The 19,586-nt window shown below is 31.0% G+C and overlaps 1 protein-coding gene across 1 annotated transcript in view; it reads left to right on the plus strand.

The window, feature by feature from the left end:
* The window catches only part of LOC111088097 (relaxin receptor 2-like), a 54,983-nt gene that overhangs the window by 19,377 nt on the left and 16,020 nt on the right, over positions 1-19,586 (plus strand). The window contains exons 5-16 of the mRNA XM_022397054.1: positions 2,054-2,137; positions 3,266-3,368; positions 3,893-3,964; positions 8,966-9,037; positions 10,365-10,436; positions 10,937-11,008; positions 12,057-12,128; positions 13,707-13,778; positions 14,300-14,371; positions 14,598-14,669; positions 15,381-15,452; positions 18,976-19,047. Coding sequence (XP_022252762.1) covers positions 2,054-2,137; positions 3,266-3,368; positions 3,893-3,964; positions 8,966-9,037; positions 10,365-10,436; positions 10,937-11,008; positions 12,057-12,128; positions 13,707-13,778; positions 14,300-14,371; positions 14,598-14,669; positions 15,381-15,452; positions 18,976-19,047 — 907 coding nt within the window. The remainder of the gene's footprint in view (positions 1-2,053; positions 2,138-3,265; positions 3,369-3,892; positions 3,965-8,965; positions 9,038-10,364; positions 10,437-10,936; positions 11,009-12,056; positions 12,129-13,706; positions 13,779-14,299; positions 14,372-14,597; positions 14,670-15,380; positions 15,453-18,975; positions 19,048-19,586) is intronic.

Raw genomic sequence — 19,586 nt, forward strand, 5'->3', positions numbered from 1 at the left:
AAACCCATTAAAATCAGTTTGTGTATTAATTCATTAATACTGTATATTAAGAAGTGTATATTACTACAAATTCTACAATACCTAAGAAGCTGTGAATGAATAGTGCTCTGTATATCATTTGTTGGTACATTACTGTTTGGAGAGGAGAGTACAGAAATTTGAAATAAGAAATCATTTTTTATCACAAACATTAATATTACTACAATTATTGATTATCCTAATATTTAAATCTAAATAATGTACTTCGGTATTTGATATAGAAGTATTCTCAATCTGTAGAACTACAGGATAAATGTTACCTATGTAATAACTTATTCCTGAATTATTTATACTAATCAAATTGTCACTATATCTATTTGTTAAGGAAAATAATTCTGGATTTGAAAAATAACTGATAGATTTATTTTACGTAACAATGAAGATATAAGTTAGCAACACAGCTTGAATAATTAAAACCCATCGGTATACGTATTAATTGTTTATAAATGTATTTATTAAAATAAATATAATTATTATATACGCAAAAACTGGATATGCTTTTGATCTTATTAACAGTAAAAGTTTGTTTTTCTATTTCTATGGGTAGATCTATAAATTGATCTATTAACGAATTTATCACTATTACCAAATCCTTAAATGGTATAGATGTAAACAACGTAGTGAAATATTATGTTTCGATTGTGTCTGCTAATTGTGTGTTATTTAAATGTCTAGAGTTTTTAAGACAGATTCAGTATTTTACTTATTCAGAAATCATGTTTGTTATTTTGTTGTAATTTAACAAATAACTGATTTAGTGATTTACTTAATAAAGCTGCAAGTTGTTTCAGTGTAGTATTTACTGAACTAGAAATAAAACAAAGTTTAATGGGAGATTTATATAATTTAGGTATAGCATATAGATACGGTAATTCTGAATATGGATTTGTTTTTAGCATCAAATTTTTATAGCTTTCAACAAGCTGTCAATAATAACTTCTTAAGACTTATTTTTCAATTTAAAAGTTTGTGTAGTATCTATCTCATTAGTTATAATTTGTGCATAAAAACGCTTACAGATAAAGCCAAATTTACAGTTGACTTTATCGATAAGTACAACAACATATTTTTTCTGTATTTTACAGATTCTATAAATTGAAAAATTAATTTAAAACTATTGGATATTTAGTTAAATTATTAAAAGGTAATTAATTTTTAATTTTATTAATAATGATATTTCTATTCTAAAAACCAATTTAGAGGATAATGTCTAGAATAACTAAGTTTCAAAACATATTAATCTATGTTTTTCTTTATAGAATTTAAAATGTCTACTTTTAGCCGCGGCAAAGTGGCTCATAGAATGACTTTTACCTCATAGCTCGTCATCTTTTGACTGATTTGAGATATAATTACAGTATTGAACTGAGGAGGTTAAACCCTTTCGTATTTGGCCACGCCCAAGGTGTCATAGATTAATTTACTCTAATCCTGCCTTAAATAATTTAAATTTGAGATAGGCTGGTAGAGATCATGATGAGTAATAAAATAATTGGGTATACGCGCGCACCACGCTTGGTATCGGTAGCACACAAAAATGTAGGTAATAATAAGGAAAAAAATATCTCGTAGATTAATTTATTCTAACCCTCCCTAAAATATTTGTAAGTGACTCGGCTATTGAGGATTACAGAACCATGTAGAATTTTAGAAATTTGTAAATCATTAACAATTTTATGTTTGAAATTATTTATTGCATATGACGATTTTCCTATTGGTAATTCTTTAATTATAGCATTTAAATTATTTACCTTAAGCCTAAATTTTACAATCTCGGAAATTAATTTGTTAGCATGATTATTTTGAAAGTTAAATATCATTACAGGTTTTGTTAATACTTGTAACTTTGAATTTTAGCAAGAATATAAAATCAATAAAATAACCCATTTTATTATATTTTTATCCTTTTCCTTTAGTTTTTCTTTTTGTAAATTTCTTGCTAATAAATTTCAACTTTTAGTAACCATGACTTTCTGTAAAAGGATTGTCTTTTGTAGAGTTTTTATTTCTTCAGAAGACAATGCGAGAAGCCAACTTTGGAATGAAATGTTCGTTAAAAGGCCTGATGCCGATCGAGAAAGTAAAATAACCGAATGTGGTGAGTTTTAAGAAAAATGTGATCGTAGTAAGCATGTATAATAATTTTTAATTATTTAATGGTAATAATCACTGTGCGGCAGATATAAATATATATTGAAATATGTGGGAAAAATAATAGAATTAGGAATATGTAGGAAAGATAATAATGCGTTGTCTGATAAGAGAAAGTTAACACTTCGTAATACGTCATAGGATATTTCTCATTGTCTGTTGGAACAAAAGAAGTATAATAATGTGTTCAATAAAAATAATAAAACGAGACATCAACGATTTTTACTTACACAATAATTTATTTGTAAAGTTTATAAACTATAAGTTAAAAGAAACTTTAAAAACTCTATATGTTTCGGTGGAAATAATTCCATCATCTTCAGAAACATAAACCAAAAGATACACATGAAGTTTCTAATAAATCTAATGTACGTGTAAAATTAGCATGTTTTACAATGGCGCCATTTTCAACAACGACTTCCAAAAGTTTACTTCCATGACTTCTGGGCCTAAATCTCTATTTATGTTCATTTTGTGTTTAACAGTTTCTAAGGACTCTCAGCGCTTCTATAAGGGAAACACTTAGCTTTGGTTTCTGAATCTTAGCTCTGATATGTTCAATAACTCTCTCTTTTCACCTAATGTAGTCCTCTCTTTTTTTTAGTTTTATTTACTTTTAATGTATACAATAATATGTTTGTCTGGAAATCTTTATATGGAATTATACGGTATTTTATGCTTTAAAAAAACGTAAATTTCATTCGTTGACGAACTTATTTCCCGTTTCAAGCAAAATACTTTTGAGTTTTGACAAATTTATTTAATACTAAAGTCAAAATCAGGAACCGAAGACTAGGTTTTTGTGCAGAGTTGTGAAAAACTTACAATAAATAGAATGTGTTATATTTGTGAAAATGTTACATATTTCATATAATTTATAATACAGTATGCAATGTACATTGAAAATAGATTATGTAATAACGTATTAATACCTTGTACACATTAAACTTTGTTCATATTAGAATGCGTAATCTTTCAAAATAGATAACATTATTAGTGTTTGTTAAGTCACCAACACAACACTGAAAGTATGAAGAATTAACGTTCTTTATTTTGTCATCTTCTTTATCAATAGAACTGGAGAAGATATCAAGTTGCCGCTGTTCCGGTAAACATGTTTACTGTGAACATCAAGATATTCATGTGGTACCCACACTTTCACGCGAAGTAACAGTGTTGTAAGTTGTTCTAATCAAATAATCCTGTGGTTGTTTTCTCCATCCTTTCTTTTTTCTATATGTTCGATTGTCAAAAAATATATAGCGTGCTACAGATCAGGTATTAGTTTAAAGACGCTGATAGGTCCTATCATTATTATAATAACTTACAAAGCTTGAATTTTTAATCTATGTAAATGGATATTAAAGTGTTCCTAAGTTTTATATAAGTAGTTCAGAATTATGTCAATTTCGATATACTAAGATCATGTGGGAGTGTTTTATTTTCAATATAACTCGTTGACTAGATAAAAATTATTTTTACTATAAGAATGTTAAGAATTAAATGTTATTTACGCTAATATTGTTTACCATGTTTCTCAAGTTAAGCTCTGATTATTTTTTAGAGGTTTACATACACGTTCCTTATCTATTGTTTCTTTTTGTTGTAAATCTCAAACTAGCTAATTATGATTTTTGTAAGATCTCTAGATTTTCGACATTCAACATAAAATTCTCTAACACTTAATAATTAACACTTTCAGAGATCTTTCTGGAAACCACTTTCCTTCGCTAGAGCCATCAGACTTTTTTGAACTACCGAAACTTGTATCTCTGTAAGTATATTAGCACGTTACAGTCTCTGCTTCTTTTTTGTTTCTAATTATCGACTAAATGTTAACTGTATTTCCATTTATCTATTATACATTAACTGCTTTTCAGAATTTATCGAATGTGTAATACATAAACTCAACCATTACATTATGGATGGCTAAGATGATTCTGTTAATATTTTGTAATGACAAGTTTATTTAGGGAAGATTTATGACAAATCTTTGCGGATATAGCTTTTATCAAAAGTAATCTGAGCTTAAAGAAAACCCTACACAAATATTATTGTGTTTGTATGTTGAAATAGATAATAAAATGTCTCTTATAAGAACGTGTTTTCTTAATTAATATATTAGCTAAATGTTTTTGTAACGAATTTGTTATTATATATTTATTCTAATATCAACGTTGTTTATAATAAGTTTATATTTAGAAAAACGCATAGCTTCTAGTGTTAAATATGTATTGCAAGATTCCCAACTATTCTACAAAGTCGTATAAGATTATCGAGAGTAAGAATCAACAATATATGCGTATACGTAAACGCTTTAACTAGTATTGTTATGTAAAACTGGAATTTCTAGAACGCCTCCACACAGCTATAAATATATATAATCTACGCGACGCACCAAAAGCAGTGTGTCTATTAGTAGTTCGCTATAATCATTGCGGCATAAACTTCGAAAGCTATAACTATGATTTTTATAACGCTTAGCAATCGGAAAACTTAAGATATTTGAACAGGAATATTTATAAATTTCGAACGTTACAAATCGTTTAACTTCAGTGGATTCTCATTGGACATTAATATATTTACGAAAACCATACCTGACTTCAACGGTGGAAAACCTAGCGTATGTGGCCAAGGACAAAGCTAGCTAGCTTCCCGGCTAATCGTACTTACATAAACTCGTAATTAACTTGCTCATCGTAAACCCTCGATAAGATATCAAGGGAGTTCCAGACTAGAAAGAAGATTTTATATTGTTTGTAAGTTTGTGAAACTTTTGTTTATAAATCTTTGTTTGTAATAACTATTTGTAATAACTGTTACTGTAAATTGTATTGTTGTGCGTCTATTAAAACGTATTTGTGTTAAAAACGAAGACGGTGTGTATCAATCTTGTTGGCAAATATCCCAAATTGACTAATATATCGGCATATATTTAAATACTAAATCTAAAGTACAATTTAAGTACTAAATTTAAATTATCAGTTAACGCGGCTTCGGACTATTCGAAATTCTAATATGTAACATTTTCCACTTACTAATTATTTTGTCAAATAATGAACTTTCTTCGGATTATGCAATATTAATTCAGAATCTGCTGAAACAAGCAGATCGTTTAGAACTCAGCAATGTTACTTAAGTAAATGGAAGCAGTTTCTTTATCTCATAACGTCGAATATAGATTCATACTCTCAATACATGAAGATCGTATGGCGTGGTTTCTTTAGCCATAAAGTGTTATTATTCACTTAAGAAGAGCTGTTTAGTTATTGTAACAACAGGATAAATAATTACGACATTATATGCAAGTAAACTTATTAACATATATGTATATACGGCGTGTTATTAAACTAATTACTGTATTTGCGATATACGCTTAGTTGTGCATATATGTTAAAATCCTTTTATTCTAAGGAACTACTCCAAAGTCAAATATCGTTCCCCATTAAGGACAGACAAATAAACCTATAGTACACGTAGCGTGGAGGTTCTAAAAGGAATGATACCACTGTTGGGTCTTACTTCCAGAAATACATTTCTTAATATCTCCATTTTCTGCCCTAGATATATCCATCTGCTTTATTTGTACGGTGCTAAGTGTTTCAAACTATACATATTTTAACATATCTACACAATTCTACTAAATCTTTGGCTGAACAGTAGAAGTATAGCTTGTGTTTGTTTTCTGAAACAGCCTCTTGTTAGTTTATTGGCGAGTAATATATGCTCATCCAACGAACCTCTCTCTAAGCTACGTGCTGATGGTTGTGTTTCAATCTGTAACAAATTACAACCCAGAGAAGCTTTTAATCAGTGTTTTATTACGTTACTAAGAATTTATGTTTTCACCAAGGATTCCACAGTTTCTTAAAGAGAGGGAGAAACATTATCAACATCTGATTGAACATCTTTAGTAAAGATTCAGTTCGGACTACATTGAATCCACTTCTCTTCCTAAAGAATGACATTACTCGACATTGTTAGATCTTTTACATTTGTAATCACTTATGTCATCATAAAATTCAATTGGAACGAAAAAAGTGTTCTCAGGAGGTTAATGCGGAATTTATCTAATAGAAAGTAACATCGGTGTTATAGTCCTGAAGAACTAGCAAGTATAAGACGACTGCTATCGCGTGCATTTATTCTTTTTATTTATGTAGCTATTACGACATGTATTTTAAAATCTCATTTTTGTTCTGTTCTGTCTATCCACTTTATCACTAAAGCATGTTTACTTTTCACTCTAGTAATAACACCTTAGCGATAACTTGTATCAAGTAAAATAGAAGTCACGATTCAAACACGAACAATGTATTGTACAACATTTTCAATCTTGCTCAGGTGTACAAGCATAATTATAATTATAATTCTTTTCGTTTACATGGAGATATAAGCTTCTATCTTGCTATAAACAGTGCGTGACCTGAGAACACATTTTTAAATTAACATAAAACTGCTCTGAATTAATAACAATGTGAACGTTCTTGTTCTTTGTTTTTAGTTATTTTTATCCCCAAAACTTTTGACTCAATACTGAAGTTATACCTTACGCTATTAGTCTAAAAGGCTACAAGGCTGGTTTTTCTTTTCTCCTTCTATCTCTTTCTTTCGTTTTATACTGGCTTACATATTTTGAATTGAACAACCTATAAAGTTAGGTCCATGTCAATTGATACTACCTTGTAGAAAACATAACCCTTGAAGTTACGAAGAAAGAATTTATGTGATGTATTATGTTATCGTGTGCGTAATCACATCTGTTGATGGGGATTGTAACGATAGGTTCTTACGCTGTCACCATTGAACAAACTATATCCCAAAATGTCCGCCTACTCGTCAATCGCTAAGAAATGCTTGTGTTATACAACGTTTCGTTAATCAAATAATCCTAAAACATAAAGTTATATAAACTTTTATTAACTAAACCACACAAAATACGTAACAAACAATTATTTCCGTCTCGCTTTCCATCTCCAAATTCCATTCATCTCCCACCATCCGATCATCAGGACCTCTCCTGTTTCCACGAGGGTTGTTGATTTTCGTTTTCCCCTCTTTTGGTGTTACCTTAAAATTCACTAACCGTATAACTTCGCAAGGTCACACCTTTACATTATAAAAGTTTTCACAAACTACAGAATCTCACAAATGTAAAGAAAATGTTAAGAGAATGTTCGTTACGGTGATCAAATACGATTTCGAATGAAAATTCTCTTCTGAATTCCGTCATGGCCAGGTGGTTAAGGCACTCGACTCGCAGTGTGAGGGTCGTGGGTTCGAATCCCCGTCGAACCAAGCATGCTCGCCTTTTCAGCCGTGGGGGCGTTATAAGTGACGGTCAATCCCACTATTCGTTGGTAAAAGAGTAGCCCAAAAGTTGGCGGTGGGTGGTGATGACTAGCTGCCTTCTCTCTAGTCTTTCATTGCTCTATTAGGGACGGCTAGTGCAGATAGCTCTCGTGTAGCTAAACAAACAAACTGAATTCTGTAATGTTCAACAAAATAGTTTATGGGATGACATGTATCCTCATGTTTTCGCTAAACTAACATGGATATTGTTAATAACATAAAGGTCAGATGCTCTTCAACACCAACGTTTTAGTAAAAGTTTGCTTTTTTATTATAGAATCTTCAAAAAGGTATTTATGTTACAGATTTGCTACACTTATTGTTTTTTTAACCATTATATAATTATTTGTTTATCATCACCTCGACTAGAGTTCGGTCAATAAGGTTGGTGATGACAAAAGCTTGTTGTTACAGCATTGCGTTCAGAGTCAATAGCCTTTGTAAGCGCACTCTTTCTTTTGCTTCTTGTAGGTGTTAAGGGATTTAAAAGGAGTGATGGATAATACGCATCTAGAATTAAGTATACGGTAGGATTCCGTCTATGGTCTTATTTCAAAAAGTTACAAATGAAAATCAATAGAGCAAACCCTACTTTAACATACTATCAATATGGTTGTTTTATTTAACAGAAATGAGAAAAATAATTCAAGTAATCTTTGTCAAGGAGGTATTTGATAATAGGTTTTGCCCTTACAGGTAAAATCTCTGTATCACCGCTTTCCAAAAAGCCCTCGGCTATTCAGTTGTGTTCAGTAGTGTACATTTAAAACTCCTGCGAATAAAGTAAAACATATCTCATTTTTGTCAGCAATATGTTTCTCTTGTAAATAACAGCTTGCTTTCTTTGTTGTCACGATGGCATTTAAAACTTAAGGCACATACATAACTTCTATGCGTGATTTCATCTCATAGTTATTAATATCTTCGTTTGATCGTGTATGGCATGGCAGCAGATAATATCTTGCTATTAGGTCTTATATAAAATGTCGCGGCAGTTTGCAGTGTAGGGTAGAACAACGATTTAGTGATACGGTATATTTTTTCTCCTGTAGCGTCGTAAGAATTTATAGATTACGTTATTATTTTCAGCATAGGCACATTTATGATTAGTATGATGTATGAATCATCTCTGTACACTCTCGACGTATACACGTTGCATTTGAACTGCATAACATGTTTGATAGCATCATATAGTTGTCATCATATAGATAGCACGATTAACCACAGCATACAGAACAGAAGATGAAAATTTCTGTTCTGGATATTCACATACATCCGTATTTGATAGATAGCTTTAGTAGATGTTTAATACGTTGGCTGTTGTTGAAATTGAAAACATTACTAATTTGTTGTGTTATAATTAATTATCAATATAGGAAGTGTTAAATATTTGCTGATATCGAGTATGTTTCTTTCCATTCAGGATCTTGGTGACATCAGATATTGCTGTAATTGAAACCGATGTTTTTAGATTTCTTCCAGTGTTACGTCATGTGTAAGTAGACGAGAACATGTTGATTCCTTTGTTAGTTCTAGAACTTTCATTGTCGTGTTGCGATAGTGACATCTAATACTGGAATCATAGATGAGCTATAGCTGCTTTTGTAAAATGTTAGCTGCAATAAAGCAATCTAACCGTAAATGACTACTCATGATATCTAACCTGTCCTGACGAATCCGTAAAATCCAACCGGGCTTATTGAATATTAGATATTCTATATTGCCCGCTTAATACCCCTTGGACTGATGAATTATGTCACTAAGCAAACCTTGGTGCTACTCTACCTGTTCCGCTAAACTATGTTTTACAATGAATGTTCGTGATGCCCAAATAGATCTGATGAACTATGTTGTTGAATCAATGTTCGTTATGCCCAGTCAAATCTGAGGAATTTTGTTATTGAGTGTATGTTTGTGATATCCAGTCTGATCTATTAAACTATGTTTTTAAGCGAATCCTTGTGCTACTTTACCTGTTTAATGAACTATGTTTTTAAGCAAATCCTTGTGCTACTTTACCTGTTTAGTGAACTATGTTTTTAAGCAAATCCTTGTGCTACTTTACCTGTTTAATGAACTATGTTTTTAAGCGAATCCTTGTGCTACTTTACCTGTTTAATGAACTATGTTTTTAAGCGAATCCTTGTGCTACTTTACCTGTTTAATGAACTATGTTTTTAAGCGAATCCTTGTGCTACTCTTCCTGTTTAATGAACTATGTTTTTAATAAAATCCTTGTGTTATTCTACCTGTTTGATGAACTATGTTTTTAACCGAATTCTTGTGCTACTCTACCTGTATGATGAATTATGTTATTGAGTGAATGTTTGTCTATCTCACTTAGCCCGATGAACAGTGTTTGTTATACTCTACCTATAAATTATTATACCCTACCTAGCCAGATGGTTTACTTTGTTTACTGAATGTTTAGTTTTGATTGATTTCTTCATGGCAAGGAGCAGCTGTTTACACAACAGGCACGCATGTAGATATATATGCTGTCACAAATTCAATCTCAATTTATAGTTTAAATTACGAACTACATGAATATCTAGTAAATACGGTTAAAATTTAACGTTATGGTTATGAACTAAAAACGCATTTATTACTACATATATCCAGAGAAAGATCAAATAGAATGGACTCCAGCCACGTGTTATAACAGCCACCACAAGAAAAGCAGCTATTACGTGCACGTGGTATTCCATTTTCTGTCGGCAATAGCAGCATTAAAAAAATATATTTACGTATTGGTCACAGATATATAGCGGGTGTTATTAAACATCTGACACATGTGATTTATTTTTCTTGTTTCCTTCCAGACATCTTTCAGGAAATAATATTTTAGAACTCTTGCCAGACACTTTCATTTCCAGTTCTAATCTTATTACACTGTGAGTATTACTTATCTATTTCTGTCTGTCACTTTATCTTTAAAACATAATTTTACTGGTTATTTAAGATTTACTTAACTTTAAAACTAAACTTACAGAAAACATTAATAAATTACAAATAAATTGGTATATATTTAACTTGTTGTAATCAGGTCTAAAATATGAACTTCTAAAACATTATTTCACAAAAATATCATTTTTTTCATTTTAAAACAAATAATCTCAAGACTTCGTAAACACAAATCTAACAGATATAGACTTCGTAATCAGTTTATCTCTGGAAGGCTTGTTAAACCTAACCACCAAGTAAGTATTAATAATAGTGACCGAAAAACTGTTGTGACGCTAAATACATGAAGTATTTAAACAAACAAATAAATTCAGTAGAAAACAGGACGATACTAATAATATTCACTCTAATAATTTTAGTCTAGAAGGGAATGAATTGTTATAAATAAATAAACATCTAAATTATGTAAAAATGGATGTTCTAATTACAGTGAACTTTCCCACAACCCACTTCAAAACATTTCATCTGGAGCTTTCCGGGGCTTGTCGAGCTTGGAACATTTGTAAGAATGAGCAATTTTCTTTATTTGTGAGTTAGATTTAAATGCTAGTACATTCAAAATGGCTATAGACAAGTATTGTACAGATAAATAACAATTTTTGTTTTTATTTTATGACCATTCTTGTCTCAGCGGTAAGCTTGAATATTTAAACACAAAAATTCGGGTTTTCGATCCATGCGGTGGGTAACAGCAAGATAGCCCATTGCGCAACTTTGGACTTAACAACAAACAAGTAAACAAGTCATTCTTTCATACAAAGGCTGGACGTGGCCTAGTAGTTAGCATGTCTGGTTATAGATTAAACGTTTTTGGTATCAGAGATGGTACTGCTTAACAAGCTCCACACTTTCCTGTAATAAAAGTGACTACCAATTTCGATATTCAGTCTGTGGCGGCAGATGATGTTGACTAGCTGCCTTTTCTCTAGTCAGTAATTAAAAATTAGGGAATGCTATATCTGAATCGCAGTGGTCTAACCAAGTCATTTAGTTCGCATGTGCATAAGGTGCTTTTCAAGTTGCAAGTGTTTTTTAATATAAATATATTAACTATTTTGCATGCCGGTATGTCTGCAGACTTACAACGCTAGAATCCGGGTTTCGATACCCGTGGTGGGCATAGCACAGATAACTCATTGTGTAGCTTTGTGCTTAATTACAAAGAAACAAGTATTAAAAATACTAGAATAAATTAACTAGTACAAGTGTTAAAAAATAGTAGCATAAATTAATTAGTACAAGAGATGGTATATTAAACTCTTAGGTAAGTGGTTATATAAGATATAGATCGGGCTTAAGACAGAATTATTTTTATATTTTCTCATACGTCAAATTTTGATAATAAAAAAATAAGCTTTGAAAAGGCCCTCTCTGTATTTTTGATAATCTTTAGTCATGTGTGTGTATATATATATATCATAACTGTTTGAGTAAGGCTTTTCAGTTTACTTGAGATAGTGCACTAAAGAAAGATGTATCGTCAAAAAATTATAATCCTTAAAAATCACATTTTCTTCTACATATTCAATTCACTTTGTATCTATATTCAGGGACCTCAGGCATTGTAAGCTGACATCTTTTTCGCCCGGAATTTTTGATCCCTTGTTCTCATTAGAAAAACTGTAAGTTATGATACAAATTTGACGAGAATCTATAAGTTATGATCGAAATCTGACGAGAATTTATAAGAGGGGGGGGGTTGAGAAACTTCAAAAGTTTAAGATTACATGTAGTTACAGGCATTAAGATATTTTTAATTTTATTATGAATGTTTATATGTGCAGTCTTTTAACTTAGAACTCCAAACACTATGTACTTGAAGCAATATATGTTAGTGAGCTTTAAATTTTCATAATATTCTGAGATATAATTAATTTATTCACTGACCTTCTAAATGTACGATCAAATAAAGTAAAACTACGTTATTTATGAGCAAGAACGAAGATGTTGGAGCAAGTACGGCTGGGTTGAGAATATTATAGAGGTTATTTCTAGCCTAATTAATTAATAAAGCGTTAAGTACTTAGAAACCTTGGAATATAAATTTAAGTGGTTTTAATAATCGGGCTTTGTAAATTTAAATACGTTGAAGATTTATCCTCAAGAGTTTGAGTCATGCAATCTTGCTACAACATATTTTTTTCTTACCATACTTATCAGTATCGGGCTTGAGTTAACGTTGGAAGATGAAAGCTAATTAATCATACAAAGATACGTGTATTTTCTAAATGATTTTAGGCCTACCATTAGTTACCTTTGTTGAATGGATTTTGTGTTCGTAGGCAAAAAGATAGTTTTGTATAAATCATAACAATAATTCTGAAGATATCATGCTCCTTAAACTTTTCTTTGGAATAGTGGAAATTTGCTCTTTCATTTGCTAGACAAAAAAAACACCTGAACTTACTATATATATTTGTTGCGTGATGACGCCAGGTTAACAGTGATGAAATCTCACGTGTAATATCATCTTTGTTTTCACTACCTAGTAATGTTTTTTTTTTATATTATAGTGTCACCTAGGCCCTTATTTCAAGCTTTAAACATACATTATACTATTTAAAGCAAGACAAGCTGGACTTTGGATTTAATGAAGTATTGGATTCAAGTCATTTATAAAAGTCATTCTGGACTGAAGTTGTTGACATAGGCTAGCACTAAGTTAATGTTTTCGATAAAAATGGTTGATAAAAAATTAAGTCTCAAACTTATTTAGATAACTAAAATGTTAGGGGGAGTTATTAATTCAAGTTAACACATTTCTAATAGTGTTTACTTAAAAAAGCATACAGTTAAGGTTATTGATTTTATACACTAAGCTAAAGTTGATGGCTTAAACAAATATTGAAAAAAATAAATAGCAAACCATACCATTATGATATTATTTACTTTATTAGTTCATTCTTTTTGAATTAATTTCATTGTCTGATATCAAACATCTAAAGTTTACTGAAGGCCCAAATCAATTCAAAATCTTTGTCGATTTAACTTAACCTACAACCTACGCCTAAATTGTCTAAAAAAGCGCATACTAACTAGATGGGGAATTGTCCTTCGAGTTAAATAATATTTATGTTCGTAACATAATCCATCATTATATTCAAAAGTCTTTAATTAGATAGAACAGCAGAATACGACATATAACTTTCTATCTAGTGACCATCCTTTAATGCTGTCATTTCTACATTATTTATATGAAGATGGCTAGATGGGAATGAACTCTCTAAACTTGAGCCGCACGTGTTTAACAAGCTTCACTATCTAACAATATTGTAAGTAACATCAATCTATCTATTTATTGTGGTTTATTCTTGCTACAATTATTATTTATAATAACTGATGTCAGTCGCAACTGAGAGTCAGACATAACTATAAAAATCAACCTAAAACCTTTTTTTTTAGGAAAATACTTTTAATTCTCATATAATGTGATCCCCTTTCTCTATTTCAGAGTAGATCTCCGAAATATTACTGATTTAAAAGACTAGAGAAGTAAAATAAGTACAAGTTAATTTAATTTTCTCCTGTCGTGTTCTGAAAATATTTACCCTTCTTTTCGTTAACTAAGAATATTTAAAATATTAATTTCCCATAAAGTTTTTACCATTTTTTCTTTTCTTTCAAGTTATTTATCTACCTGAGCTAGTTAATACCAATATAAGAGGCATATCCATCTATTTGTCATGTCGTTTCTTTTAATGAATCTACAATTTTGTTTTTCAAAGCATCCAACCTTTAAATCACGTATGTTTAATAACGTCACAATATTTATCTGTGTTTTGTATCTTTCCAGATCTCTATCGTGGAACAAAATTCACACATTAATATCCACAGTGTTTCAAGGACTTTCAAACCTTCGGTTTTTGTGAGTAAAACAACTATATCTGTTTAATCTGTCCAAAATAACCTAACGTTATTTGAAAAACCTTTTATCAGTTATATAAAGATGGGTATGTTCATTATTTATTTTGTTGTTTAATCATCACATAGAAAAACTTTATCTTAACTTTTTTTTATAGAGGAATAATCTTTTAAACAAGAAGATCCAAACGACGTTTAGATGAAATGTTGTTTCTGTTGTTATTTTTCAGGAATCTAGCAGAAAACAAGATCAAACTTTTGAAAAATACATCACTGGGCAAGTTACCAGCTCTCCTTCATCTGTAAGTTTAACTAATGCACAAGTGCATATTTATAGTTGTATGTGTTTGTATAACCTTCTTATATTTATAGTTACAGCTAATTACATTTGAAGTTTAGACACAAATCTGTAATTATAACACTTACAGGCTGACGTCCCCTTCCTTTGTTCGGGTTATGAATTTGAAACAGTGTGGAGGTGGATGCTATGATAAATAAGACAAAAATCCTAACTTTCACACATTTTATTTATAACATAATATATTATTACAGTATTCATTATTTCTCACCAAAAGATTTAAGAACTCAATATGCATATACTTTAAACATGGTATACACTGTATAATGGTCAGAGTGATTGTGTAGGAAGAGGTAGCAATAACAATAAACAATAAACGTAGCAGAAATTTCGGTATGATATCTTACTAAATTAAACATCGGGGAATTATGGGGGGTGCTCTTCGCCCCTCTCGTGATAGTAGTGTGGGCTATACCTAGGTATTTTGCGAAAACACCAATTTTGTGTTATATTTTAAGAAAAACACAAACAAATTTTTTGATAATTAAAATCTTAAAGTCGAAATTTCATAAAGACATAAATCAATCTTGGTTTGAGATTACAGTAGCATATTTTTTTACTGTTTTTATACTTATTACAAATCTTATTTTTATTACCTTAAAAATCTGTATTTATAAAAACGAAAAATTGTTTTGGTTTTCTACTCCTCTTTCAGCGATCTTGCACATAACAACATGGAGGTGATTGAAGAAGAAGCATTTTCTGGACTTGCAGATCTCGAATCAATGTAAGTATAAATGATTTAAATCCTCTGCAAGTTTAGAACTAATCACTGTGAGAAAACATAATTTAGTTTATGATGCATATTATCATTAGATAACGTAATTTTTGAAGACTATCGTCATAAACTTACGATTATTATGCACAAATTGCTTTCCATAGTTTCAAAACTAGAGCTAGTATATTACCTAGCATACTACCTTTTTTCTAGTTTGGGGTCACTAGAGGCAGTGAAGGTGTGCAAAGCATACTTGTTCTACCTATGGAATTTGAGTTAACGTTAATGTATAGATTGCATAGTTATGATTTTAAGAACCAGAGTCAATGCTAGTGCTAATAAGATACTTATTTTAACTCTATGATTCTAGGAAAAATGAATAAAACAACTCCCATGCATTTCTAAACAATGGGTAAAAGTTTGATCAATTGTTTCATTAGTTTTAGAAGAGGATTTATTATTTATTAGGATGAAATTGTAATGTAATATTTCTGATGAACATGACTGATAACAGTGTTGAATGCACGTTGATTACTAAGGTCCCACTTCCTGCAACGTTCCCCACCTCAATGCACCCTAACAGAGCTTAAACTGATGGAAGAAGACAAGCAGAGTCTAGTACCTCGTACAGTAGGGTAGGAAGAGGCTTAGTAATTAGCTGGTTGGATTGTGGATTGAAAGATTGGATTGGATTGTAGCTTCATGTTGTTTTCTACATACCTTAGCTCTACCGTCAGCACAGAAAGAATGAAACGTGATTTCTGAATCAGCACCTTCAATGCCCACAGTTTGAGCTCTAAACACTGTAGCTCCTTAGTAACACAACAGTATGTCAGCTGATTTACAACGCTAGAAACCGGTATTCGATACCCGTGGTGGTCAGAGCACCAATAGATTTTTGTGTATCTTAACTTCAAACAAAAACTAAATACTAAAGTCGTGTTTATCCGTTTGCATCAGCGATGTGGTTTTAGTGCATATTATCCGTTATAGTTTTTATAATGTATCTTGCATGTTACGATTAGTAAATGTACATACATATATATAGCGATATATTGGTTGCTTTTGAATTAACCATCATTGTTGTTTACTAATAATATCAAAATCATGTTTCTTTTTTACTGTTCACAATATCTTCAGGTATATTTGTCAATTATACGTTGTTATAATTTGTATTTATTCACTTAGCTTTGTTAAAGTTTAATGTATCATTTGTTTTGTTCTTTAGATTACACATCTTAAAATTATTAAACTTATAATTATCAATAGTTTTCTTTGTCATGTACTTCTAATTTTATTGTCCATTTGTTTGAAACGTCTTTACTTATCATGAATGTTTTAAGCTTGTATCTAAGAATAGCTGTAATTCTTAGCCTGTCTTTAGTTTGTATTAATCATCACTAGTTGTTTTTCCTTATTGTGTTTTTATAACATATTTTTTATTTTATCTGCACTTATTGCTATATATTGAGTTTTGTATTTCACCTAATGTATCTATAAAACGCTTGAAATATAATAAGTCTAAAATTCCAGGTTCACTCTTTGCAGTAGGTACTGTAGCTTTTCGTTTAATAGCAATCAAACAAACAATTCTGTATTAAGCGGCAAATATTTTTGGTAGTTATGTCTTATATTTATAGCTTATTCTTATAGTATTTCAATTATTATCTAAATATCGCCATTATTGCTTAAGCTGCTTTTGATCAATCTTTCATCTTAGTATGTTTTAGTCGCTATTACCTAACTTTTCTGTCCCTATGTTTCTTTCAAGCATGTACATAATGGTATTCTGTTGGATTTGTATTTATCACTAATTTTTTGTACTTTCGAGTAGTTTGCAGAACATTTCTGTTACCTTATGCTTATGAATTTTATTTTGCTTGTATATCACGTTTTATTTGTACATATATACATTAGGGAGGAAAAGAAGTGGGAATTTTTAATTCATCTTCAACAAATGTATAAGAGTATAAAACGCGATCATGATTTTGAAGAAGGTGATTAAGTTAAAAAGTTTGTTTCTAGTACTTGCTCAAAGCTTGTCGTTCTTAATTTCGAGCTTAGAGACTAGTAAGAGGTCAGCTACAAAACAGCACCCACCTTCAGCTCTTGGATGATCCTAATGGGATTTAACCGTAATTCGTATAAGACACCCACGATCCTAAAGTGCGAAATATGATTATTTGTTTATCCTTGGATCAACAGTATGTCACGTAACCATTAGGCTTTGCTCAGATCAAGAGTGTAAAGTACATTTATAGATATGACCTTCTATCAAAATAATCACAGGGTTATCAGCGATTTATGCGCTGGATGATTTATTCATGTGTGTATTAATACAAGCCGAGTCGTGGTAATAGTTAATGACTCAAGTGAAGAAGCTACTGACAAGTGAAGATGTACTGAATGTCTTTGGTTTACGGATTTATACCAAAAAAGCTGACATCAAACATAAGGAAGAAACTTAAATGGTTTCTTCGCACCATTCTATATGTTTTTATATAGTTATAAGCATTATTTATTATATGAGACTTTGGTGCTATTGCAATAGCTCATGAGCTGAAAAAACACAACGCACAGGAACAGTACATGTGTTTTAAATTCTCAGTTATCTAAAGATAACTGACTTCCTATAGACGTTATATTATTATAAATTTATAGGTAAAGTAGCGTACTTAACGTGGATGAGAATAGCAAAACAGTTGCAAACTTACTAAAATTATACTTCTGGACTAACTCCAAACTACTTTTATTTATCACAAGCTTGAAAGCTCGTCACAGAATCTTCTTCAGGCGAGGAGAATTTGTAAATCTTTGCATAAAACACTTAAAACTATTGGCTGGAGTAACTGTCCTTCCCTGTGCTTAATGAGTGGAATACAGTATTTTATTTTAAGAGGTAATACTCCACATCTGGAGCTAGATAAACACCGTATATTTTGATTAGAAGTGCACATCGGTGACTTTTAGAGAACATGGGTATGGTCCAACACAGTTTATAATATACATTAATCTATAACTAATACATCCTGAAATATGCCCGTTAAACAACTAACAAGCAAGCAAAATGATAGGAGAAACACGTATGCCTATAACCCTGATAAGTCATAAACTCATAAAGTCTTATTTTATAGGCTTCTGAGTTAATTCATTATCACTGTATAATGAAAATAATAGGTATTAAGTATTCATTGATAGAAGAGGTAAATGGAAAAACTTTGTTTAAAAGTTTCTTAATTTGTAACTAATACTGATTTCAGTTAGCTCCAACAGAACTACGCTCTTATGTTAAGTGGTAAAACGAGTCAGATTGGTTTCTTTATATAGTGGCACAGCAGTATCTCTGCGGACTTACAACGCTAGAAACCGGGTTTCGATACCCGTGGTGGGCAGAGCACAGATAGCCCATTGTGTAGCTTTGTGCTTAACTTCAAACATAAATTCTTTCTATAGGTTGTTAAGGGATTTGTAGTTAGAAAAAATGATGTATATATAATATACGTTTTCAAACTAATGTTTTTTCTTGTTTCAGAACTCTGAATGGAAATTCACTTCGACATTTATCTTCAAAAACATTCAAGAATCTTGAAAATCTAACGCACATGTGAGTATAAATATCAAAACAAATCTACTGTTTGATAAGAATAAGAAAGTTCATATTAAATCAGTACGTCAGTAACAATAAGTATAGGTCGAAATAAACTCGCATTTTAATAAACAATATGTGGGTTAACATTATCCAGTACGTGGGTAACAATTAATGTGCATCGACATAAACAAACATTTTAATTACAGATTTGGTTAACCAATATCAGTACGTAAATATTAGTATGACACGTGGACACACAGACCTTAATGAGGGTTAAGATCAGCACGACATGTTTACCCAAACCTTGATGTGAGTTAAGATCAGCATTACATGTTGATATTGAGTTGGTTGGAATGTCAAAACTGGCGTATAGATTTTGTTTTTGTGTTTGAAATTCGCGCAAAGCTACACGAGGGCTGTCTGTGCTAGCAGTCCCTAATTTAGCAGTGAAAGACTAGAGGGAAGGCAGCTAGTCATCACCACCAACCGCCAAATCTTGGGATTTACCGTCACATTATAATACCTCCACGACTGAAAGGGCGAGCATGTTTGGT

This window comes from Limulus polyphemus, unplaced genomic scaffold (assembly GCF_000517525.1).
Source record: "Limulus polyphemus unplaced genomic scaffold, Limulus_polyphemus-2.1.2 Scaffold3115, whole genome shotgun sequence".
Classification (NCBI taxonomy): Eukaryota; Metazoa; Arthropoda; class Merostomata; order Xiphosura; family Limulidae; genus Limulus; species Limulus polyphemus.